Raw genomic sequence first — 26,442 nt, forward strand, 5'->3', positions numbered from 1 at the left:
GGGGGTGTGGATGGGGACCAAGTATTTGGGAGGACACAAGTTTGTGGTGAATGGGAAAATTAGGAAGGTACAAAGTTTGGAGTTGCTAATTTGAGAAGAAGGTGGTGGTTCAATGTTTTGGAGGGGCACAAATGCACAGGCGAGGAAATGGCAGATGTATGTGCATTGAGGTGACAATATTTGAGGGGCAAACCTTTGAGCAAAATATTTTGTGGGCAGAAATTACGGTTGAAAGTGAGCCAGAGGGAACTAAAATACATAAAAGAGACTTGGTGAATGAAAGAAAAAGAGAAACAGATGGTATGCCTATGTCTCTATCTCTGTGCAATGAGGCCTGTTTTGCTTTTGGGGGTGAATCCACTGAAATGGGGTGAACGCCCTCTCGTCTTTCACTCTATCTGTCCCACTTGTGCTTAGAGTGATAAAATGTTGCTAATCATGTTGATGTGTGTTGCCATATATGTGTCCCTGTGTTTTTGTGTCTGTTTTTTTTATTGCTTGCTGCAACAGGACACACTTTATACTGGAGGGATGCTTGAATGAATGAATTAATTAACAAATGATGCACTAAAGGCTCAGCATCTCCTTCTTTTGTTCAATATAATAGAATGTCAACATCTGATGGCCTCCCCATGCCACTACACAAGCCTGTATCAAAGCCTGTGAATCTATCAGGTTGCACAATCGTTTCGTTCTTGAAACAATGTCTTTGAAGACCCAGGGCAGTTTTTTTTTTGTCTGATCCAAGCTGCTCTGAGATATGAATGGAAGGATAGGAATAACTCCAGTGGTTGGACTGCTTCAGCAAAATTTTAATTCTTTCCTCACTCATCAATTGAAAGTGCAGAGTACAAAATGATACAAATTGTAGAGCCTCATTCCTGATTAATGGCCTATGCCAGAAACATAGACTCGCCTGCTCCTCGGATGCTGCCGAAATGCTGTGCTTTTCCAGCATCACACTCTTAGATTCTCCTGCATCTGCAGTCCTCACTTTCTACAAATTGCACAATGTAAGTTTCCATATGTTCATCATGTCTCCTTACAAAACGGTTCTCTTGAAGTGCCTGGATACAGTTGAAATGAAAATACTCTATTAAATGTGCAAAATCTCAGGAATGTAGCTCAAAGACAAATCATTTCCACATTGCGGAGAGAACAAACACTTTTCTGTACATGAGCACGTTTCACCCTGAGAGAACACTTAGTGGAATTCCAAATTATTCCACACCACAGTAGTGTTTGTGTGTTCCTGCGTCTGAGTCTATCTCAGTGTGGTGTGCGTCTGTGGCTGTGTAGTGTACAATTGCCCCCATACCCGCGGGAGATATGTTCCAGGGCCTATCACCAAAGCCCAAACCTGCGGATAGGAGCGAACCCATTCATTTAAATGGGAAATGTCCCTTCCCAGCAGTCTCCTGGTACCTTGTTCCCGATAATATGTTCGGGGAATGGTAATCCAAGGGTAACCCAAACCACAGAACTTGATTCTGTGGATACCGGGGTCGGCCTCTACGAGTCTGTGTTGTATCAGTGTGTGTGTTGGTGTGTCCGTGTGGTGAGTATTTGCCTTTAATGCTGCTGTGAGTTATTCTCTCTCTCTCTACCTAGCTCTCTTTCGTTCCTTCCCTTTCACACCCCTCTCTCCGTCGTCTCTCCCCCTCTCTCTCTTCTCTCTATGTCTCTCACGGTCTCACGCTTTCTCTGTCTCCCCTTTCTCTCCCTCTCTCTCTCCCGCTACCTCTCTACCTTTTCCATTGTCACCCTTTCTCTCTCTCTTCCTCTCTGTCTATCTCTCCCTTTCTCTCTCTGCCTCTCACTCTCTCTCCCTCACTCGAAAACTGTCCATTCTTCCCCCTCCGTATTTCAATCTCTCTCCTTCCCTCACTCTCACCCTTTCCCTGTGTCTCTCTCCTCACACCCTCTCTCCTTTTCTTTTGTTCTCCGTCTCTGTTTGTATGTCACTCTCTGCCCCACTCCATCGCACTCTCTCTCCCTATTTCCTTTCCTCTCTCCCCCTCTTTTTATTTGTTCTTAGAACCCTCTCTCTCTCACCCTCTTGCTCTCCCTCCCTCCATGTCTCTCTTTCTTTCACTTTCAACCACTATCTACGTCTCCACATTTTTTCTGATTCTCTCTTTCACGCCCTCCCAGCTTCTCCCACACTCTCCATCTCTCACACTTTATCCCTGTCAGTAGTTCCCTCTCTCTTTCTCAGCCTCTCTCTCTCCCTCTGCCTTTCTCCGCCCCATTCTTTCCCTGTCTCCCTCCTTATCCCTACCTGGAAACGCTAGACATGACGAGACGCCCAGTGAAATCCAACTTCCAGTCTCAGGAACCACGTGGCACCGATGGCAAAACAGTTCTTGTCAGCTGGGAGTAGCGATTCTCCAAATCAGGAGCTGAATGTGGCAGTCCCTATGTCGGTCTCAGAACTCGCCTTTCCTAGCATCAGGGCATACTATCGGAGAGGAAGAGACAGAGACCTCAGTGCAGAGAGTGTCCAACAGTTGGCTGAATTCTGTCTTTTCATGTTCGTCGCACTTCCTTCACTACACTTTTTGGAGCCGCAGTGGTCGACCGGCTCAGAAAAAGGCCCTTCAGCCAATTTAGTTCGCAACAGTCAAAAGTATTTACCTAACAATTCTCATCCAATTTCCCAGTCCTTGGCCCATTGGTATAGCCTGCTTTGACATCACAATCACTTATTTGATGTGATGAGAGTTTCTGCCTCTTACAAGCAATAAGTTCTAGATTTCAACCACCCCCATTTTCCTTACATCCCCGCTTCTAAATCTCTTTCTCCTTACCCTCAATCTATGCCCCCGTTCATTAAAGCCTCCTTCGAGTGGAAAACCTTCTTCCTGTTTATCCAATCTATATCCATCATCATTTTATGCGTCTCAATCATGTCTCCTCTCGATGTCCTCTGCTCTGACGAAAACAACCTTAATCTATCCAATATCTCCTCATCACTGAAACTGCCCAGGCTCGGCAACATCCTGGTAAATCTACCTCAGCCTCCTCTCCAGACTTATCAAATCCCCGTTATAATGTGGATTCTCAAGACCCCTCTGAACTTTGAGTTGTAAGGTCAGGATTTAAACAGAGAACTGTAGCCAGAAGTAAGAGAAACCGTGACGATACAAAGGAAACGGACAGGGCAATGAGAGGTCATTCGATGTGAAGACTGAGAAAATTCATATCCTGGCAATATTTCACTTGGAAAATGGGACACTGGAACGACAATTGAAATTCACAATCTGCTGCTGAATTGGAAATGATGTGAAATTTTGCAGCACATGTTGCTCAGCCGCCGCCTTGTGGATAAATAGAGCAAACGTAACTGAACACTCCAAACTTGATTCAGCTTTGTAAGTGTGGCAACGCAATCAAAATTCTGAACGTTCTGGAAGTCTGAATTAAGAACAGAAAAAGATGCAGAAATTCGGGAGAAATATTGACTTAATATACCAAGTCTATTGACAGTTAATGAGAACTGAAGAAGGCTGCATAGTGCTTTTTTTTAATGTTGTTCACCAAAGATGCTCGCTGGAAATAAATGGCGAGAGTTTTCTAGGCAAAAGACGGAGACCAACCTTACCGTAATAATGGCGCGATAAGATTCTAAATGGGGATAAGTGTGACGATCAGGAAATTACTGATCGCACCAACTACATTTTCATTCAAATCACTTAAGCAGATTACAAACAGGCAAGGTCACGGCATTGATACTGTTGGAACATCATTGGCCACAGACCTACAGGTTGAGAAGAAAACAAAGGAAACACATATCTATAGCTTCCTTTTGTCTCCTGTTACCAAGCCAATTATGTATCAGAAATGATGTGTTCTGCAGTTCAGCCTAAAGCAGTCACATGAGGAAGGGCAATTGGACATACTGACCATTGTTTCAGTCTCCTTGTGTTTATACTGTCTGCAGTCAGTGTGCAAAATGACCACATATGTACTTACACAAGCTGCACAATAAATCCAATAAGGGAAATTATGGCTGAAAAGTAAACTGTCAAAAAGTAATAATGTGATTGAAATCATCATCAACGGTGTTGTCTAGCAACACTTATACAGCAAATTTCTGCATATTGACACCGAGCCTGAGCTTCACCAGGGTCAGGGAGCTCCCAGACAAATACCGAGAATGCTGAAACTTCTCGCTGCATCTGTAGATACAGAATCACACAGATTCTCACTACACCTGAGAAACAGTGTGATGTAATATCCTCCAAATTCAGGGCTGGGTTCAGCTTTAACAGAACTCAAGAAGCTCGGCATCATCAAGACAAATGATCCTGCTTGACTGACACCGCATCTGCAAAAAAGTCCAGTCTGAAGCATCTATATCCTGGAACATTTAATCGCCAATCATGCCCTTCCTTCAAGCAAGAGGCTGTGATCGCAATAACGTCATAATGCAAAGCACTAATCCAAGCCCAAAGTTCGTCTACCTTACCACAATACTCCTTGTAAGAAAGCGTGAACACTTCAGACCACCAGTCCATTTGCGTTCATCTGCTCTCTGCCCACTCTTCCTCTTGGTAATGCTAACCTTAAGTTCCGAATCCCTGCTGTCTCTGGTTTTCACCACACTGTGTACTAGTCTTCTCTTCTGGTTCACAGACCCCTGCCACGTTAATTTAAACTCGCCCCAACAGCAGTAGCAAAAACTCCCCCAAGGACAGTCCCAGTCTGGTTCAGGTGTATAAAATCTAATTTGTAATAGCCTTGAGTGTCAAGTCCATAACTCCCTCAAATTAGCCACACAGTGGAAAGAACATAAGAAAAAAGCATGTGACATGCGTCCGTTTATTGGTCAGGGCATTGAGTGCAAAAGCCAGGGAGAAATATCGTAGCTTTATGAGACTTAAAGACATTGCGTTCAATTCTGGTCGCCACATTATAGGTAAGAAGTGGAGGCTTTGGACAACATACAGAAGAGGTTTACCAGGATGCTGGCTGAATTAGATGGTAAAACGAGAGGCCAGACCAACTTGGGCTGCTTGTCTGGAACAGCAGAGGGTGAGTTGACACTTTGTAGAAATCTATAAAGTTATGGCATTCACATATAGGTTTGACAATCGGAATCCTTATCCCAGAAATTAAATGTATAATATTAGGCGACATGAATTTAACCGAAATGTTCAAGGTTCAATGGACATATGAGGGGCACGTTTTTTACACAGAGTGATAGGTTCATGAAATGCACTGCCATGCATCATACTGGAAGCAGATGCGAAAGGGGAGTCTAAGAGGCTTTTTGATCAGCACATGAACAAGCAAGGGGTGGAGGGGATTGACCATGAGATGGCAGAAAGGAAGAGTTTATTTTGGCGTTACAATCAGCTCAATATCATGGGCCGAAGGTCCATTCTTGTGATGTACTGATATATGCTATATGTTCGAAGGCAGCTCATCATTTATCGTGTCTTTCCCAGTGGGCTATTGCAAGCGGTTGAGCGGACTGAAATTTGTTTTTTATCATTCACTGGATGAGGGCATCGCTGGCTTGTGCCATTATCTTGTTCATCTATAATAGACCAGAGGGCAATTAAGAGACATTGCTGTCGGACTGGAGTCACATGGACGCCAGATCAGGTAGAGATGGCAGTCTCTCCCCCGAATGGACCTTATTGAACAAAATGGGATTTTCGTATCGTCAACGATGTTTTGGTCATCATTACAGTCTTAATTCCAGGTTTTTAAAAGGAATTAATTTCAAATTCTATCCTTTGCCTTGGCGCAGCCTTAGAGTAAAAAAGAGGACCTTGAGAACGGAGATGAGGAGAAGCATCATAAGTCAGAGGGTCGTGAATCTATGGAACGTATCGGCCCTGAAGCTTGTGGACGCCAGATCATTGAGTATATTTAAGACAGAGATACACAGGTTTTTGATTGCTGAACGGATCAAAGGTTATGGGGAGAAGATGGAGGAAGGTGGTTGAGAAATTTATCAATCTTATAGAGTTTATAAAATCATGAGGGGCGTGGATGGGCTAAATAGGCAAGGTCGTTTCCCTGGATTTAGGCTGTTCAGAACGAGAGGGAATATGCTTTTGGTGAGGGGATAAAGATTAAAAAGGGATCTAAGGGGCAACTTTTTCAGGCAAAGAGCAGGGCGTGTGAGGAATGAGTTGCCAAAAGAAGTGGTGGAGACTGGTACAATTGCAACATTTAAAAGACATCTGGATCGGTACATGAATAGGAAGAGCTTACAGGGACATGGGCCAACTGCTGGCATATGGGATTGAATTAATGTAAGATAGCTGGTTGGAGTGGACGGGTTGGATCGAAGGGTCTGTTTCCATGCTGAACATTTCTATGACTGTATGACTCCAAATATGCCTGAACAGCACAGCAGACCCGATGGACGGAATGGTCTGATTTCTGTTTATGTATTTAATCGTCTTATGTTCTTAACTGGAACCTAGTACCAAAGAACATTACCTTGGTCTGGATTTAGAGTTTAATATCACTGGACCATCAACTTGCACAATGAGGATGTCTTAATAAAACTGGAACATGAATGTTACCTCTGATGACCTGGAGATTGGTAGCGGGATGGGGGAGTGACTGTCGGTAAAATTGGAGATGCAGATACCCGCAGTAGATTAGATCCTAAGCAGAAAATGTTTCCATATGAATAGGCAATGAGCGTTCCCCACACCCTGACTTCTTTTACCTTAGCAGGACAGTTTGCTCACCCTTATCAATGTAAGCCACTCACCATTCCCACCCCGCTTGTGTTAGCACGAAAATAAGCTTAAATCAGTCACTGTCAAGATTGGTTTCACCTTAATCTCTTCTATAATAACGACAAGCTCTCCAGTTGGTCTGCTATCATGCAAATGGATTCAAACCTTAACTCCGAACCCTCAGTTAGACTTCGTATCATTTAGGTATATGTTGCTACCCCCACAGGGAATGTGAGATGAATTGAAAAATTTGCTGGCATCTCGGTTGCCCAGTTTCTTTTCCCAGAACTATTGAGTACATCGAATAATTGAAGTAAAGGGATATTTCAATGCACTCTTTAATTGCTTTCTGAACTTCGTTTGGGTCACTGCATAAATTATGGTGTTCGTGCAGCAACTGAGGAGCTGTAGCATGAAGCCTAATTCCTGGACAAAATCGTATATCCAAACAGACAGATAACCTAAATGCGACATTCGGTTCCAAATCGAATGCAGCATTATCATTGACCACAAAATGATGAAATTTGCTGAGATAAAAAACAGCAAAATGATTGATTTCCTTCGACTCTCCATTTCTGGGTCTCTGGCACTCTGGTGAATGAGTCTCCCGCGGGCTCTGCTGCTCACGAGAATGTGTCGGATGGTGAAAACATTGAGCAGCAGAATCAGGACGAACGGGAGAGCTGGAGTGAGAATGTAATGGAGAAACTCGAGTATGACCCAGAACTGAGATTCCTGAACATCATTTGTGACACGACAAAACCATGGCCTGTTTATTAGCCAATACTGATCTGTCAGCATAAAATACCAGAAAGTATTATTTAAACAACTCAGTACAATCACTGTTCCTAGAAACACAGGTACTGTTTTCTCATTGCAATATTTGCTTTTGAGCTTCTGGCAACAAATGGCCAAAAATCGATCGAAGGTGAAAGTGACGGTGAACCAGACAGAGCAGTCAGTGACTGCATAAAGCAGGACGGCGTGGATGTTGCACACGTGGACCGAATACAGGAAGACAAAATAGACATAGTAAACGATTGGTATTTGTCTTAATATCAAGTCGATGATAATGACCAGTAGATCTGTCACCGCCATGGCCATCAGGTAACAGTTGACACATTTGGAGAGGCCACACTTTTTGCGAGATAGGATCACTACCGTTAGTATGTTAACTGTGGGAAAGGAAAATAACCTATAAAATTGCACACGAGGGACACAAAACTTGATACAGTACGTTAGGTCTAGTTTGACGAACACCTTACATGAGTGTAACAACACTTCTTTATATATGTAACCCGGTCTATTGCAATAAATGGCAGAGTTTCCTTTGCCTTTCCTATAATATGCTGTACTTGCCTTCACACTTTCTGTGATTCATTCACAAGGACACCCACATCCCTATGCATTCTCGCACCGTGAACTTGATTCTGATCTAAATAAGAATTTGCCCTTTCATCTTGCTGGCCAACATGGACAACCTCGCACTTGTCCATATTAAACTCCAACTGCCACATGCTGTCTCATTCTCCGAGCCTATCAATATCAATGTATAAACTGTCTATCTCCTCATCACTGCCTGCTTCCCCATCCATTTTAGTATTATCCGTGAATATTGCTATGTTACACTCTGTCTGTCATTGCAGATCACTTATTTCAATTCTCAGTAATTGAGATCCCAGAAATGAACCCTGCGGCAACCCAGACGCTACATTTCGCCGTCCAGAGAAGGACGCATTTATTCCGACCCTCTGCTTCCATTAGCTGAACAATCCTCTCTCCCAAACAAAAGGACGACAGAACTGTCCTTTGATCACTTTAATCCCTAGGATTAAAAAAAATCTCCTAATAAGTAGTGTCGGATTTCACCTCCTTGACGTGAGATATTGATACTAATGCACCCCCATGCTTCATCCTGCTAAAACATTTCCCTTCCACGTTACAACTTAAGATGGCTGACTTCTCTCTTTTCCGAATCCACCACACTTGCACAACTGCACTCGTTATGGTCACAGTGGTCTACCAGCTCAGAAAAAGGCCCTTCTGGCCATTGAGTCGATGCAGCCTAAAACAGCCACTGAACAATTCTAATCATAATCCCTAGTCCTTGGCTCATGGCATAGTCTGCTTTGGCATCACAATTAGTTCTCTAATATGATGAGGATTTCTGCCTCTTGCAGACACTGAGTTCCACATTGTCAAAACCCTCATTATTCCTTACCTCCCTGCTCTGAACTTTATGCCCCTAATCTTAATCTGTGCCGCCTGTTCATTGATCCCTCCGACAAGGAGAAAGGTTTCTTCCTGTCTACACTACTTATATCTTATACATCTCAGTTTGCACAGACCCCAGTCTATCCAATCCGTCCTCATCACTGAATCTCTCTAGGCCGGTCTACATCCCGCCTCCTCTCCAGTGTTATCAAATAACGATTATAATGTGGATTACCAAAAGACCCGTGACTGCAGGCATGAAGAAGGAAGGAGTGAGCCTACGGTGAACCTGACTTTCTCTGGCGGGCTGGCAAAAATGTTGGCTCTCTGAATGTAAAACAGAATGCAACGCTTTGGCAGCATCTTCAGACTGGCAACCAACATGACGGGGTCATCAACCCACTCAGAAAAGCGCCATAGGCTCAAAGATGTCCAAAGCTCAGGTGAAACACCTTCAGGCGATTGTCTCTCTCCAAGATGAAAAAAAAACTCACTGCTTGAATCGTAGTATTGTACGTTGCACAGTGAAAACATTCCTCAATGTTGTGAGGGTTTCAGACTTGACAAGACTGGGAGGGCGGAGATTTGTTGATGGGCGTTTCCTCAGCTATTGAGGAACTCTCAAACGCAGATTTGTATTCGTATCAAAATCAACTCCCTACCGTGTCAGGATTAGGACCCATTTCCCCAGAACATTAACTGGGAACTTACAGATTAATAATCCTCAAAGCCATCGCCAGAACGCAAGTTGACTCGAGGCTGAAAGAGCGAGTGTTTAAATCAGGAAAACGAAATGAGGAGAAAAGCCAAGAAGTGGGAGATCGGATCAGTCATTCAATAGACCGAAGCTCCTATCCATTCTGAGGTGTCGATCTCGATGAAATGGTGCTCGGGGCTAGTTCGGGGAAAGCGATGCGACTCTTCAGAAAATCTATTAAGGGGAAAACAGCACCTGTATTGGCAGAGGCTGCCCTAGAACTGATGGACGCACAAAAATAGTGTCATCATCACACAGCACGAAGACAAACCCGTCATCTGACTCATCCATGCTGAACAAGGTTCCCAAACTGAACTAATATTATTTGGCTGCAATTGGCCCAAGTGCTTCTAAACCTTTCCGAGCCATGTAACCATTCAAATGTATTTTACATGTTGTAATTGCACCAGCTTCCACCACTTCCTCTGGCAGCTTGATCTGTGAGGGAACCACCCTCTCTGCATTGCCCCTCAGGTCCCTTTCATATTTCTGCCCCCCCCCCCATCTTAAATCTATGCCCTCTAGCTTTAGACTCCCCGACCTCGGAGAAAGGACCTCGGCTGTTCACTTTATCTGCGACCCTCGCGGTTTTGTAGACCTCATCTCTCAAACTCCTCCACTCCAGCGAAAAAATGTCGCAGTCTATCCAGCCTCTCTCTCTATCTCGAACCTTCCAGACTTGATAACATAATTTCAAACCTCCTTTGCCCTTTCCAGTTTATTAACATCCTTCCTATAGCAGGGTGAGTGGAATTGAACGTCATACTTATAAAGTGCCCTCAGTGGATATTGTGGCCTCACCAGATACATACCAGGAACGCCAACGACAGCTAGAATAGGATAGTAGACGCCTTGAATAATCCAAAGCACGTCCTGAATTCGAGATGGTAGAGATATCCAGCCCTGGGAAATCCAGTAAAGTCCATGGTAGAAGCTTCGATCCATTGTTATACTGACCTCCGTCAGAGTTTGATCACTCCCAGTCTCTGGAAATGTTGTTCCTCTGTTAGTGAGGGAGTTGGCACTCCAGCTGACACAGCCGGATAACACGCTGTAAGGCGCCGTTTACTAATAAAGGAGAAGAGAGGCTTCAAGGGACACAGCGAGGATCCGTGGAGATTGACTTCAATGAGTGATGCAAAACAAATAGTTTGAATTAACCTCTTTCAGTCCAACAGGTCTCTGCATCACTAAAAAAAGGAACATTTGACCAGTCTCAGCGCCACGTATGTGGGTGAACGAGGAAGTGGGTGGGGGCAAGGGCAGAGGCATTGGCCATCACGTTTCAACTATTGTTTGATACATGAGTGCATTCAGAGTGCTGGAGAATTATAAATTACACATCTTGTTTGTTAAAGAACTGTTGTGTTGTTTTCTTTTAAAATCATTTATCAGATTTGGGGTTTCGCTGGCTGGGCCCAGCATTTGTCATACTCTCCTAGTTATCCCGAAGAGAAGGTGCTGGCGTGCGACTAGGATGAGAAGTGGAAGGAGAAGGGGCAGCTGTTACATGTAACAACACCCCCACGAAAGTTATCCTCTGAACCACTCACCATCCTGTCTTGGAAATACCTGTGTATCGCCACTCCTTCACTGTCACTGGGATTTCATTCCTGAAGGTTAGTTTGGTTTCTGCTTTCAACACATGGACTGCAGCGGTCCAAGTATATGACTCACCCAAAGGTTTTACACACATAACTTAACATATATGGAGATACGCGTATCTACAGATACACACCCACAGGCACATTCAAACCAACACTCTCACAAAAACATGCACATAACGTCTTTTAGTATATTCTCAGGAAAGGGCTTCAGCTGCTTAAAAGGTTCATGTTCACTTGTACAATAAACTCATGATGATTTTCCCAAAGTATCCGTGCAGTCATTTAATGTTCATTTGTGAACAAAAATGTAAACATCCATGTTTATGTGTTAGAGTGAATATCAGTGAGTGAGTATAAGTAAGAGTGGAAGTGTAACCGAATGTATCAATGAGTGAGAGTGTGAGGACAATTGTGTGTGCTTTTGTGTCTGCCATTAGTGAGTGCGTGAATGCAATTACCAGTGCTACTCTGAATGTGTCAGTCAGTGTGAGTACGAATGCAATTGTTTTCCGTACGTGTGTGCAATTGAGTGAGCGAGTGTGTAATTGTTCGTGTTTCTGTGTGAACGTCAACGTGAGTGTGATTGTATCAGTGAATGCCAGAATGTGAGTGTAATTGTTCTTGCTATTGTGAGCATGTACGTGTGTGTCAGTGAGTGTGTGTGAGTGAGTGCGAGTGTAATTGTCTGAATTCTTGTGAATATGTGCAGTTGCATCGCACGTGATGACGATGGAGTAAGAAGGTAACTGGGGAAACACTCAAGGACAAAGTCGGGAATTTATTTGTGGAACTGGAGGAAGTGGATGAGTTACTGAATGAATATTCACGTCAGTTTTCATAAAAGAGAATGGTGGCTACATTCGGCAAGAATACGTGGATATTCTGGGGCAAATCAATTTAAAGAAGATGGCAGTTTTGGCTGTCTGAAAAAAAAAGGGATTTCTCGCCCTAGAGTGTGGCGGGTTGCAGCCCAGAATATTCAGCGATTCAAGTGACCAGGAAGATATTGAGGCTTTGTCAGATCTTTAGTCACAGGAGAGAAGCTGAAAGAGTGGAGAACAGGTAATGTTTGTCGTTTGTTTATGAAGTGTGACAGACATAATTGAGGAAATTATAGGTCACTGTGTCTTACTTCTGTGCGAGTGAAGTTAGGGGAGAAGATTCCTCATGGCAGGATTGACTCGCATTTGGAAACGCACAAGGGAAGTACACTGCAAATGGCCGGACACTGAGGAGCATTTATGGACTAAGTTTCCTCCTTCGTCATGGATAAGCTTGTAAAGAAAGCATATGGCATGCTTGCCGTCAAAGTTCGGGGTATTGTGTATAATAGTTGCAAGTCATGTTGCAATGTGTTAGACTTTGATTAGGCCCCATCTGGAGTAACGTTGCACATTTCTGCTCACTGGACAATAGGAAGGATGTGAAGACTTTGCAGAGAATGCGGAAGAGGTAAGCAGAACGTTGCCTGGATTGAAGTATTTTACCTGTAGCGAGATTTTGGAAAAACTTGGTTTGTTTCGTTAGAGCTTCAGAAGCTGAGCTGGTGACTAGATGGAAGCATTTAAAATTCTGAGAGGCATGAATAAAGAGGATAGTCAGAGTCTCCACAGGGTGGAAATGTCAAAGATTAGGGACATAGTTTTAAGATAGGAGATGCAAAGTTTAAACGAGATGTGCGAGGAAAGTTTTCAAAACTTAAGATCGTATGTGTCCAGAATGCATTACTACTGGAGGTGGAAACTTTAAGTGCGTTGTGCGAGGCAAGTTTTCAACACTCAAGACAGTAGGTGCCTGGAATGCATTGTCACTGGAAGTGGAATGAGCAGGTATGATAGCAACATTTTAAAGGCATTTAGATAGACACATGAATAGGCAGAGAATGCGTGGATGCAGACCAAATGAAGGCAGAAGGGATGATTTTAGAATAACATCATGGCCAGTACTGATATGTTGTCTGAAAAGCTTGTTATATGCTATCATTTCTCAGTTGCATGTTGTGATCATATCATCCTACGACGTGAGACCTCAGTGGGTTTTTTTCTGTGCCTACTTCCCATCTTTTGCTCCCCGCTCCTGATTAATGTGATTTCCCCTTTGTGCATCTGCCCATAGCAGTGATTTTCAGGTGTTGTACATTCTCCATATGTCGACTGTATGCCTGTTCACGTCTCTGTCCAAATTACTCGAAAGCGTTGCTATCATGTCAACTTCTATCAATTCCTGTGAATATTCCAGACAGTCAATGACATCTGTGACTTGTGCACTGTGCGGTAGAGCCGTGGTCAATGTTGTCGAATAGAGAGACTGAGGGTTTCAGGGACACCGTTCTGTGAAATCTGCATCACAGGCTGACGGGTGGGTAAGAAGGCGTTTCGAACACTTGCCTTTATTGCCCATACCATTGAGTCTAGGATAATGACGTCTTTTTTAGGTTGTACAGGATGTCGGTTAGGCCACTTCTGGCGCACTATGTATAGTTCTGGTTGCCCTGTAACAGGAAAAAATAACATTAAGTTAGAGAAGGTTGAGAAAGTATTTATCTGCATGTACCAGTACTGGAGGGTTTCAGGTATAAGGAGGGGCTGTATAAGCTGGAACCTTCTTCACTCCAGCCAAGAGATTGAGGGGTGACCTTGTCGAGGTTTATAAAATAACAAGTGGCATCCTTAGATTAAACAGAAAAGAACTTTCTCCGAGGGGTACGGGAGCTCAAAATTATTGGGCAAGTTTTTAATTTGCAAGGAGACAGATTTAATAAGGACGTTGCAGATCTAGGTACAGTTGTACCAGTTAAATGACGTTTCGAGGGATACAGGCCAAATGCAGACTTGGAGAGCAGTTCAGTTTGTGAAACTTGGTCGGTATGGCTGAGATAGACCGAAGGGTCTGTTTCTGTTCTGTATGTCTCTACCTTCATTAAACAGCCCCGTTTCACCTTAAACTTATGTCCCCTAATATTTGACATTCTCACGCTGCAAGGTAAATAAAAGTATTCAACTATTCACCTTATGCATGCCTCTGCTAACTTGATATACTTTTGTCAGATTTCCCATCAGCTTCCGACACTCCTGTGAAAACAATGCTAGTTTGTACAATGATTTTTCCGGCAAATGTATTCTAATTCAGTCAACATCCTAGTGAGCGTCTTTTGCAATCTTTCCAAAGCTTCCACATTCTTGGTATCATGTGACGACCAGAACTGAACATAATGCTCCACATGTGACCGAACTTAAAGCTTGATGCAGTTGCAGTTTGACTTGACGACTTTTATACTCAGTACTCCGACTGATGAAGTCTCATCCCGTACGCTCTCTTTACCACTTAATCCACTTGTGTTGTCGTTTTCAGGAATGTATGACGTTGGCCAGAGATCCCTTGCATGTCAGTGCTCCGACGTGTCTTGCCACTTACTGCATGCTTTATTCTTGCATTTGGCCTCCGAAGATGCATCACCTCACATTTGTCCAGAGTAAACTCCTTCTTCCACTTCTCTGCTCAACATTCCGAATGACCTGAATCCTGATATATCCTTCAACAACCGTCATTACAGATCCATAACTACACCAATTTAATTGCCATCTGCGAACCTATTAATCAAACTACCGTCATTTCCAGTCAAACCAGTTATATTCGCATTTTAAAGGACCTAGCACCGATATGGAACAATTAATTCTGCAACAGATGGAAAATATGATTGGAAAACTTAGATACTGGTTTTTGCCACGCGCGTACGCGACAGCCCGAAGGGAACTCTGTTTGTGCAATGGACGTCAATGATTCAAAGGTGTGATTGCTCTTCCATGGAGAAGGATGTTAAGAGATCTGGTGGAGATTTTCCAAACAATGAGAGTGTTGGACAGAGGAGATGAGGGACAAACTATACCCTACCATACATATGTCAAGAACAACTGGGCGGCACGGTGGCACAGTGGTTAGCACTGCTGCCTCGCAGCGCCAGAGACCCGGGTTCAATTCCCGACTCAGGCGATTGACTGTGTGGAGTTTGCACATTCTCCCCGTGTCTGCGTGGGTTTCCTCCGGGTGCTCCGGTTTCCTCCCATAGTCCAAAGATGTGCAGGTCAGGTGAATTGGCTGTGCTAAATTGCCCGTAGTGCTAGGTAAAAAGGGGTACATGTACGGGTATGGGTGGGTTGCGCTTCGGCGGGTCGGTGTGGACTTGTTGGGCCGAAGGGCCTGTTTCCACACTGTAAGTAATCTAATCTAAGACAGCATAGGTTTGAGTGATGAGAACACGAAGAAAATGAGAAGTGACCTTTCATTATTTTGCAGGGTGATGTTAGGTTATGGAGGGCACAGCCTGGAAATCTGGGGTAGGCCCATTTAAAGTTTTCATTTCAAAGAGCATTTAAAGTTTATTTTTATAATTGCACTATATAATAAGGTTCACGTTGGATACTGTCATTTTTGATCATGGTAATTTGAAGAGCCAATAAGACACGATTGGCCGAACAGCGCCTTTCCACACTGTAACAACATTGTGATAAACAGATTCTCTTCAAACGTACAGGGTCATTCTTCAAACCCAGTGCATGTTTCTTCGAACTAACTGGACTTCAAACTCATTTATTCTGACATGCTGAAAATGTCTACGTTTTTGCTAGTGTGCCAAGATTAATGGAAATCTGCATCTCGATTCAGAATTTGACGTCTTGACATTTTTACAGATCCCCAGTTATTGTGAGCCTAGTCCTGAGACGAGCTTGCCCTGATGAAATACTCAATGGGATAATTTGGAGCCTCAATTCTTAATCCGAATTTACTGCGTTCTCTATCTGAATGTTTTAATTTTAAAGAAGACATTGGCTACAAAGCTTGAGCACAGAATTTACCACTGTTCCAGGTGTTTCCTGCAAGACGCACACTGACTGTTCTGTGGTTCTGCAGACTGAGAAGCTTATTTTTCCATACATTGAGTCTTCCATAAATCTTACCAAATTTCAACTTATGATCTGCTGTAAGACACGCTTCTGCGTGTTTTCGAACAGCATGTTATGGCTCCTCTGTGCAGTTCATGAAACCAGTACGTGTGTCTGTGTATTTTGCTTCTTTCTAAGAGATCAGATTTCTTCAGATCGTTGGCAAGTTGCCCTCTGTCGTAACACAACCCACATTTGATATGAAATTCTACAGCACATCTGTGAGTCATGGCTCAGGCGCTGTCTCACAGGCAAATAGGGCAAAACGGCACATGTTAAACCGGAAATTGTTGATAAAGTGAACTAATGTAGCCAAAAGCGCTAAACTGCACCCAGTTTCGTATCCATGGAAACACAATCAAATTCCTGATGGGGTTGGCGATCCGATCAGAAAGCACAACAGAAACTTGGGGCAATTATGATTTCAATATTTAGACTCCATTCACTGTTATTCAGAACAGGAGAGGGCCGGATAATGCTGGCTTATGTGCAGTTCATCTCAGATGCTTGAGGGAAAGAGATGTGGGGAGGAAGCAGAGAAAAAGACAGAGACAAATCTTATGTTTGTGAAGGAGCGATGTGGATTCTAATCGGTATTAATGATAAGTGTGACATTCAGGAAGTCACTGATCGGAGCACCTACATTTTTTCCAAAACACTTATTTATCTTACAAACAACCATGGTCCCAACACTCATCCTTCATAACGTCACTAATCACAGACTTCCATGGAGAGAAAAAAAACACACTTCCACAACTTTCTTTGTCTTCTGTGATCAATCCAATTTTGTATCGCGCACTGTGTGATCTACGGTTCCATAAGAAATGGTCAACTGTGAAAGAGTAATTGGACACGTTGACTGTTATTTCAATGTCTCTGTATTAGTAAAGTCCACAAACAGTGCGGAAAATGGACCGCATGTGTTCCTATGTAAACCACATGACAAATCCAACCAGGCCAAATATTGTCTAAACCGCATACCCTCAGTCAGCAGTAATATGATTGAAGGGGTCATCCACAGTGCTGTCAAACAGGAACCGCATGGCAATTAACTGTACAGTGATTCCCAGTCTGAGTTCCACCAGAGCGACTTGGCTCTTAATAAAACATCCAGAATGCGGGAAAACTCAGCATATCTCTTTGCATCTGTGGAGAGAGAAACAGAGGGATTGAAAAATTCCCAAATAGCGGACTGGGTGCAACTCCAACAAAGCTCAAGAAGCTTGACAGCATCCAGAACAAAGCATCCCAAGTGACAAGGACCACACGCACATACATCCACCACCCACACCTAGTAACAGCATGGTGTACTCTTCAGAAAAAAAACAAAGGTTTCTCAGAAAGCCGCTAACATACTCACGACAACTTCCACCCAGAGAATAAGGCCAGCAAATATGTGGGAAAGTTCACTTCTTTGACATTCATTATCCTTTTTAAGTACATTTAAGTCGTCAATGGACAAGCATATGGACGTACATGAATAGTGTAGCTTAGATGAGCTTCAAATTGGTGTGACAGGTAGGCGCAACATCGAGGGCCGAAGGGCCTGTACTGCGCTGTAATGTTCTATGTTCTATTTTCTGTATCCTGCCTTGAAAATATGTCGCCATTCCTTCATTGTCATTATGTCAAAATCATGGAAATTTCCACCGTCATGCCATTGTCAGTCTAACTGCAGCAAGTAGACTGCAAAGTTTCAAGAAGGCAGTTCATTATCAACTTCTCCAGAGGAAAGTAGTGATGGGTAATAAATGCTGACCAAGGCAGCGATGCCCATGTCGCATGTTTGAATTTTAAACAGCAATGTGAAGTTGGCTGCAGGGAAATCGTTTGAGGTGCAGTTCGTGATTTGCATTCCATTCCACAGCTGAATACACCAAAATATCTAAATTATCTATAGAACTGGTCCACATATTCTAAAGTGCAAGGAAACATTTGTTCGAAATCCACTTTGGCTTGCATTTGTTGCTAATCTTCTTGTCCACCTGTTTCAATGGAACTCTTGCCAGAATGACACGACCTTAAATATCGATTCACGTGGAGAAATGTTTTTAAAGTTTCAAATTCCATGTTTTATGTTCATGAAGTCAGAATTCACACGACACCAAATTATAGTGCGCAGGTTCATTTGAAATCGCACATTTTTCGAGAGCTGCTCCTTCATCAGGTGACGTCATGGTGATCTTCTCATGAGCTCATTTCCAATCAACACTCTGTCTCAGTTTTTTTTTTGTTTCGGTCTGTCTATATCTGTCTCTGTCTTTCTCTCTCTCTTTCTCTGTCTCTCGTACGAAAGCAGCCTGATCAGTCACTGGATCTCGACCTTTTCCCATTAAATTCCACAGACTTCACGCTGGCAGGAAAACTATGCATCTCTTCTGGAATGTATTCAATGACACTCCAATCTTTTCGAAAATTCCACTCTCACATTACCCTGTGAGTGACGAACTCTCAGCCACCCTTACCAAAATGGCGTATCCATATCCCAAGGTCATGACCCCTTGCGCTGGATACTCTGAATCAGATTAAACATCAAACCTACATCGTCCTTTTCAAGGCCGACAGAATTATTTACGTTTCAATGAGATCCGCACCAAGGAATATGGGCCCAATGAATCCAATGTTTCCTTACAGGACACATCCGCACTGCTAGAAATCAGTCTGGCAGATTTCACTGCAGCCATTCCAACGCAATGCAGTGTACCTTAGGCAAGGCATTCTCAACGGCACGCAATAATTCAGCGGTCTCTGCAACGTCTTGTGCAAGCACTGTGAAAAGATGTCTTTACACTTGGACTGAACCCCTTGTTCAAAGAAGGTCAAATTAGCACTTACCTTTCTGTCTTGTACTTGTTTCCTTGCTTCCAGTTACGGGTGTATCAGGTCATCCACCTCTCTTTGTTCGTCATCACTAACGGAATGTTAAATGAATGCTTAAATCAGATGTTCTGGTCTCTCCAATTTTCTGTTCAATGTGATTAACCTTACACTGATTCAAATTTGACTGCATCTTTCATGTATTTGCTCACTGGCCCAATTCATCCTGTAGACACTGAATCGTCTTCTCATCATCGAACATTGCAATGTCACCTTTGATCACTCTCAGCCAAAATAGCTGAAGTGTGTTGTGAATGGCTCAGGTCCCACCGTCGATTTTCCATACGGTCCATTGGTCACCTCCTCTCACTGAGTAAACGCTATTTTTCCTACCTATGAACCAATTCTCCGTCCTGGCGAGTGTATTTCCTCCAATAGCTTGTGTTTCAATTTTGAACGCAGGTCTATTATGTTGGATCTTTACATAAGTCTTCCAAAATCCGTGAACACAACGTGGACCAAGTTATCCAATTTTCGTATAATAGTTACCCACTCAAAAATTGTAGCGTTCTCAAACACAATTTCCATCCCATGCATCATGACAATTTTGACTGATCCCAATTGATGCCTATTGTTACACTGCTTATGGTAGACACTGTCATGTCCCAAGTACTGCCTTAATCACGACAGCCTGTACATCGTGGTTTCTCCCTTCCTCAAATTTAGAACAGTTAGTTCACATTTTGCATCCCTAATCTGCCAGATTTGTGTTTTATTTTCAGAATGTGCAAACATTTGCATTGTGATAGATCGAAACATGGATTGAATCTATTGCCATTTCATTTAGTTGACCAGGCCCCCCGCCACATTCCCAAAGAAGGCCTTAAGTCCAAAATGTCAATTCTTCTACACCTCGAATGCTGCCTGACCACCTGTGCAGTTCCAGCACCACACGTTTCGACTCTGTTCTCCAAAATCTGCAGTCCACATCTTCTCCAATGAATTGACCAATCTGTGTACATTGATGTACACTATGTGTACTCACAGAGTAGTAAGGACGTGGAGCGCACTGCATGCAACAGGAGTACACTCGCCAACATTTTGGGCACTTAAATGGTCATTGGATGAACATATGCATGAAAATGAAATACTGTAGCATAGATACTTTTCCACAGATCAGCGCAATATCGAGGGCTAAAGGGCCTGCATTACGCGGTATTATTCTATGTTCTGCACTCTGTAGATTTAAAGTCACAGTTTCCATGATGTGAGGCCCTGCGCGTTTGAAAAGTGAGGCGTATCAAGAGGAAATCTGATATTTGGCAAATTTGAATGATTGTGCAATGTTGCTGTATTACACTGTATCCATCCCATAGGAGCTGACAATGACAGGAGGAAAATCAACGTAATTTGGAATTTGAGCAGAAGTTTCAGAGGAAGAAAAAAAAGAAAACAATCATTTCCTCTCGCAAATACGTTGCTGAACAAATTCGACCAAATGATAATGATTAGTTAAATATTGGTAGGTATACTGAGAAAGATGAGTGAAGCAGTTTGTCAGAAGACAAATAGAAATCAAGATCTGTGATCAAAAGACAATAAGATCCTTGGGGAGCTACTTAAGATATGTTTAAAGATGGTGCAATGATTAACACTTTTTGTATCATGGAAAAGTGAAACTAAAAACAAAGGCAAACATTTGAAGAAAACGCCAAGTCGGCCAGCGTCTGTGGGCCCAAAAAGCGAGGTAATATTTTGAATACAATGTGACTGTTCAGGAGAATGACAGTTTTCCACACTGAGGACAGAGGGTGAGGAGGAGAGACTGGAACAGATAGTCAGGGTGCTCAGAGAATAAGACAACAGGCCGCTAATTATAGTAAAGGACAGAATTAAGTCTCAGAATAGGTTCTGTTGATTGGGGGCGACGAGGTGAATTTTGGTCTGTTCTGCTGAGACCAATGCTGACAGGAGACGGATAGATAAAGGAGGAAAGGGGTGACTTGTAATCCAGAGAAAGGATAGATTTTCTGATCTGGAGTTGTTGGACTCCATTTTGAATCCTGAAGAGTGAACAGTGCAGAAGTGGAAATTGAGCTGTTTCTGCAGCTGCTGGAGGAGATGTTGAGTTGCACAGCGTCTTCAATGAATCCGAAACCAATAACCTCCTGTGTTAATGTGATTATATGATATGGATTCCGGAGTGAGGACTCGCTTCCAAGTCAAAATCTTTAACGTCATTGATCTCTCAAGATGAGATGGTTTTTGGAACCCGGTGTCTTTGTGCCCATTAATGGTCACGTCACTTCTCATTGGTGTAGAAGACAGTGCTCAGTTCACAGTCCGCACACATCACAATCTATTGGTTGTTGGAAAGAAACACGGGCCTCTGTTCAAGCCGTGTGCAGAACTAACACTGACAGAAATCGAGGAGTTACTTGATACATTAACTGCTGCTCCTTATCTGTGAAACAGCACTCAGCTAATGTTCAGATTTGATCTGGTACCACCAGCTGGGACGATGTTTGTAACCCTCCTGAACTTACTTCTTCTGCAGCTATTGAACTGTGAGTTATGGTTTACTGAATACATTCTCTTAACCATTCATGGGCCAATAATTAGTGACATAGATGTGGCAACAATATCATGGTCAGTCTGTGCGAGATAGAATATTGACATGATACGGAATAAAAAGTATTTTGTCTTCATTTCTCTGTGACTGTTTCTGTGATGTCAGATCTTCCCAACCTCAACCCTCCCTTCCTCCCTTAAACTTCCCATCCTTGCATGTATTCGTAGCTTCTGTACAGCTCACTGTGTTGAAGACCTACTCACACAATTCGGGTGTGTTGGAAACTGTGTCTGTCGCTGGTTTAACGGTGTGTGTAGCCGGGAAAACTGCTGAACACTATCTAACTAATTTATTTGTCAATATTTGGGAGAATGTAAAAGAGAAGCTGATTAGTTTGAATTTCTAGAAACTTAATGTGCCATTGATTTTGGGTCAGTATTTCTTCTCTTTACATTCCAACACATTCTCGATAGTGATGCATTTATACAGCGCCGTTCACATCCTTAGTGAAACAAAGGAGCTGTGTGCCACTTTGATACATTTTGTGGTTGAGACAGTCCTGTAATTTTGGAATCATGACAGGCAATTTGTTCCGAGAGAACCGTTGGACTGATTGTTTTGATAAGGGACCCGGTTAGCTGATCATCTGCGAATAATTGAAGGGTCACTTCACGCAAAACTATAACACTGCTTTCTGTCCAAAAATATTGCGAGATCTGCTAAGTTATTCCAGAAATTTCTCTTTTGTTTCTGATTTCCAGCGTCTACTGTTCTTTGACGTTCTTTTTTCAGCCAGTTTTCTTACTCATTGAATTTGATCGAATGATTGTCACTGCCCAGTTCAATTTCAATAGCTCCTCTTTCTGTACCAGACAGTGGTTAAAAGTTCAGTCTTTACCGAACGATTTTTTTCTCTAAAGAAGAAAAATGTATTCATAAAAAAAGGTCTACATGCATGCATAGTCCCTGGAACGGGACACTTCTGTACAGTAGTCAAAAAGTGTGGTGCTGGAAAAGCACAGCAGGTCCGGCAGCATACGAGGAGCAAGACAGTCGACGGTTCGACCAGAAACCCTTCATCAGGAGAAAAAGATCTTATTTTCAAAACGTCGACTGTTCTGCTACTCCTATGCTGCTTGTTTCGGTGTGCTTTGCCAGCACCACCCTTTTTAACTCTGATCTCCAACATCTGCAGTCCTGACTTGCTCCTACTTGTATACAGCAGTATATGACGGAAAAAGCAAACATTGGAGTTTGACTCTATTCAACAAACACACGAAAGGCATCTCTTACTTGGACTTGACTGTATTTATATATATTTGAAGCGTCGCAATGGTCCGTAAACTGAATGGACCCGAAATTTACATTCAGCAGGAACACCTCAGACAGTTGCCTATCGCCATTGTGTATTGGCGGCAGCTGCCGGAAGATTTAATGCATCCCTCAGCACGGAGCACTGGACCTTGGAAAGTGTCAATCTGAAACACTCGGTCGGGGTCAACTGCTTGATCTGGAAGACCACCAAGTATCGTGGAAACCAAAGAGCATTTTTCAGCGAGTTGTTGGTGCTCCAGGTGCAGTCAATGTTTGTTTCGGTGTGTGTGACGGGGAACCGACCGTATAGCACTGAGACCTGAGTCCCCGAGTTGCTTGAGATGAACCACGACAGAAACTACAGCATCTTTCTCCGAACATCAATTGCAAAGGACCATTCCACAAGGATATGTTTGAATGTCTCCATGAGAAAGCAATGAGGGTTGCCGCACACTGGCCAGTTGGACATGAGTGATCTCACAGGTAGTGCCCTTCTCACCACCAGCTAAGCGATGTCTTCATGCTTGTTAGAGAGTGATCGCGAATATGCTTTCTGCCAACTGACTTGAAGAGTTTGCTCATAGAACAACCCGATTGGTACACCTGTCTTATTTTCCCACAGAGCCTTGAGGAGGCACAGATCGGTGTTCCAGCTATTCTCAGGATCGTACTGATCATTCAATGTTGGTTTTATGCTCTAACCGGTGGAAATGTGTTTGACCAATTCGCTTTCTCTCTCAGGGGCAAGACTGCTGCATATTAAGGCGAGGTTGAACATGACATCGTTTTGCTGGCAGTGAGATCTGCGAGGATTTTAATTTATTTTAAACATGTTGCCAAATCTCTGGTGAGAGTTATGCCAAACTTAGTTTTAGAGAAGATCTGAACAGAAATATCGAGGCACTTTATGCGTCTTGTCTATTTTTGACTTTTATTGTTCCCAGTGTTATCACTTCAGGCAAGCAAAGAAAGAAGCAACTTTCAGTCTTCTCAAGAAAATCTGAACAGCTGGAATGGTTGTCTGTAACATTTGTGTGCACTGGATTCTGTGGTAAACAGTAAACTTAGTGTCAGTAACACAACCATCAATGTTGTGTCTACTGTTGATTGACCTCATGGACAATTCTCTCAGATTATGCTTATATTCTGTATAACCATGGTGTGATAGTATTCGCAGACCTATGTTACTTGAAGTCATGTGCCCTGTATTCGAGATTGATACAGAAATGACATGTCTAAGTAAATGCTGTTCGCGCCATAATTTTCATCTTGCCAAGAACTGAAATATCCAGAATGAACCCTTTGCCTAATTTGTTCTTTAGTGACGAATGTGTTCGGGGACGATTAAACTTAGGAAATTAAACCTATGACTCTTTTCCTATTTCTTTGACAAAAATATGTCTCGGCCAGCATTACTGAAAATCCCAACTTTGCTGTGTTGATCTAATTTCATGATCCACTTGATCCATTGAAGATAGGGACTTCAAAATACGTGAAGACGAGTATTACAGAATCTTCATCGAGCATTAGTTAGGAAACAACTGTGTCATTCACTCAGGATGGGGATTTTTCAGTCCGGTCCTTTAATTTTGTGTGTGGCTTTTTAAATGGTGAGCCAGCAGTTTTGTTAGATTGCGTGAAGGAGCTGAGTTGAGTTGTTGCAGTTAACTTTGATGGTTCCAGTTCAAAACGGAACATTGGTGATGAATGCTTTAAGTTGTTAAACTAATCTAAAGGTCATACATGTCGTTGATTTGAGATGGATGCCGTGAGCCTTTCAAAGTATGGTGTAGTTTAATGCAGCAATGTAAGTTGCGAACATTCTTTCACAGTCCTAGTTTGTATATTGAACAATAAGGGAAGCACATGGACTATGACCGGTTCAAATTACATAAACCAGTTCAAAATTCATCTCGTACCAAAGTAATGAATATCTGACTTCTGAATCCACTGTTGTTATTTTTACAATTCTTTATTTGTCAAGAACAAATATTTGGGAGAAGTACTTTCAGGCAACATTTTTCAATTCAAAGTTTTCTCTTTTACTGAGACTTGAATTCTTTATTCTCAACTTAATTCTGCCACTCGAGTATAACGCAAAAATGTAATCGATTCCTTTATGCCATCAACGAGCGAAATCATATCAAATGGGAGTTGTACAGATTGTTTAGTTTCTAACTTTAGTAATTAATATCTGGTCCGTGTCAATTCTCATTCAAAGATCACAACAATTCCGCATTTTTGTTGATGTCAATACTTTTATTTCTTTAGATATCCCACCTCGTTTTACATTTAATTGAATTACGATATTTCACTCAACTTGAGATTTTTTTTTTGAAATCTAAATAAATGCTAAAAACAAGTTCAAAAACAATGTTCATGTCCCTCATGTGCATTTGAAACAGACTGGAAATCAACTTGCCATCTTGCTAGATATCGCGTTTCAGCTTGAAGTATTTAGCAATCTGTGTTGGTGAAATAGTGTATTGGCACTGGGGAATGAGCGTAGAGTGTTCATAGCATTGATTCCGGAGATGAGCGAGTTCGCTTATGAGGAGAAGACCAGAATTGCACTTAATGTAATTTAGAAGAATTAGGAGGGAGTCTTATAGAAAAACATAACATTATGAAGGAAATAGATATGACTGAAACATGGAGGTTGTTCCCATTGGCGGGGTAGGGGGTTGGGGGGGTGGGAACTACCACATCCATTATATTGCGATTGTGAGGAATTCCCTGCCCCGTGAAGCAGTTGAGGCTGAATTGTAGGATGTGGTTAAGTCAAAGATATATGAAGTTTTGCACAGTACAGGAATTAAGGGTTGTGTTGAACAGACGGGAAAGTGTAACCGAATCCAGGAAAAGATCAGCTTTGAGCTCATTGAAAGTGGAGCAGCGCTGAGGTGGCAAGTTCCTTACTCCTGCTTCGATTGCTTATGTGTTTGTGCTCTTATATCGCAGTGAAATGTGCAGGACATTGTCATTGCATTGACTCTCACAATAGTCCACGTCGAAAATTATGTCTTCCACAATGTTGCAAGAGATATATAGCGTAGACATTAAATTTTGCAAAAGTAGTTCAAAGGGCCATAGCAGTTACAAATCTACCAAAGTTATTCCATAATTACACACTGTCTCAAATCGCAACCACTGATCCTTCTGCAGCCTGAGTTTGCATCAGTTCTCCCATAAGTTAGGGTGTCCATTATGATGCCACTGGTCTGACGTGGATTTGTTGTTTTCCAAAACTGTCCAGTTAGTGAGGAACATCAAATGTTTCACATTAAATGTAACAGCCTGTCTTGTACAACCTGCTTCAGTGCTTCAAAAGATTTTCAGAGTTGTATATATCTCCTTCGTTCTACTAAACCAACAGAGCTCTTGCATGTTCGAGTATCTTGACATTTACGTAACAGTGTACAAAGGAACAGATTTAATTGCTAATGAATATATCAATTATAGAAACGTAAATATGAGGCGTGGTTCAAGTTATTTTGATAAAATGTAGGCT

The 26,442-nt window shown here is 42.5% G+C and overlaps 1 protein-coding gene across 1 annotated transcript; it reads right to left on the minus strand.

Annotated features, from left to right (window-relative positions):
* Positions 1–6,998: 6,998 nt before the first annotated feature.
* Positions 6,999–10,626, minus strand: LOC148144502 (putative G protein-coupled receptor 139). Its single transcript, XM_087974785.1, has 2 exons — positions 10,494–10,626; positions 6,999–7,885 (listed from the first exon to the last, which is right to left on the minus strand). The coding sequence occupies exons 1-2, from the start codon at positions 10,624–10,626 to the stop codon at positions 6,999–7,001; spliced, it is 1,020 nt and encodes a 339-aa protein (XP_087830911.1).
* Positions 10,627–26,442: the final 15,816 nt, after the last annotated feature.

The sequence above is a fragment of the Chiloscyllium plagiosum genome, unplaced genomic scaffold (assembly GCF_037043375.1).
Source record: "Chiloscyllium plagiosum isolate Xiang-an unplaced genomic scaffold, Cpla_swu_hap1 HiC_scaffold_27, whole genome shotgun sequence".
Taxonomy (NCBI): Eukaryota; Metazoa; Chordata; class Chondrichthyes; order Orectolobiformes; family Hemiscylliidae; genus Chiloscyllium; species Chiloscyllium plagiosum.

Bases quoted from the DNA above. Each gene is read 5' to 3' on its own strand.
- LOC148144502 (XM_087974785.1), bottom strand. From the start codon at position 10,626: ATGGATCGAAGCTTCTACCATGGACTTTACTGGATTTCCCAGGGCTGG. The intron at 7,886-10,493 runs GTATGTATCTGG...CCTTTCCCACAG, and splicing joins AGCTGTCGTTGGCGTTCCTG to TTAACATACTAACGGTAGTG.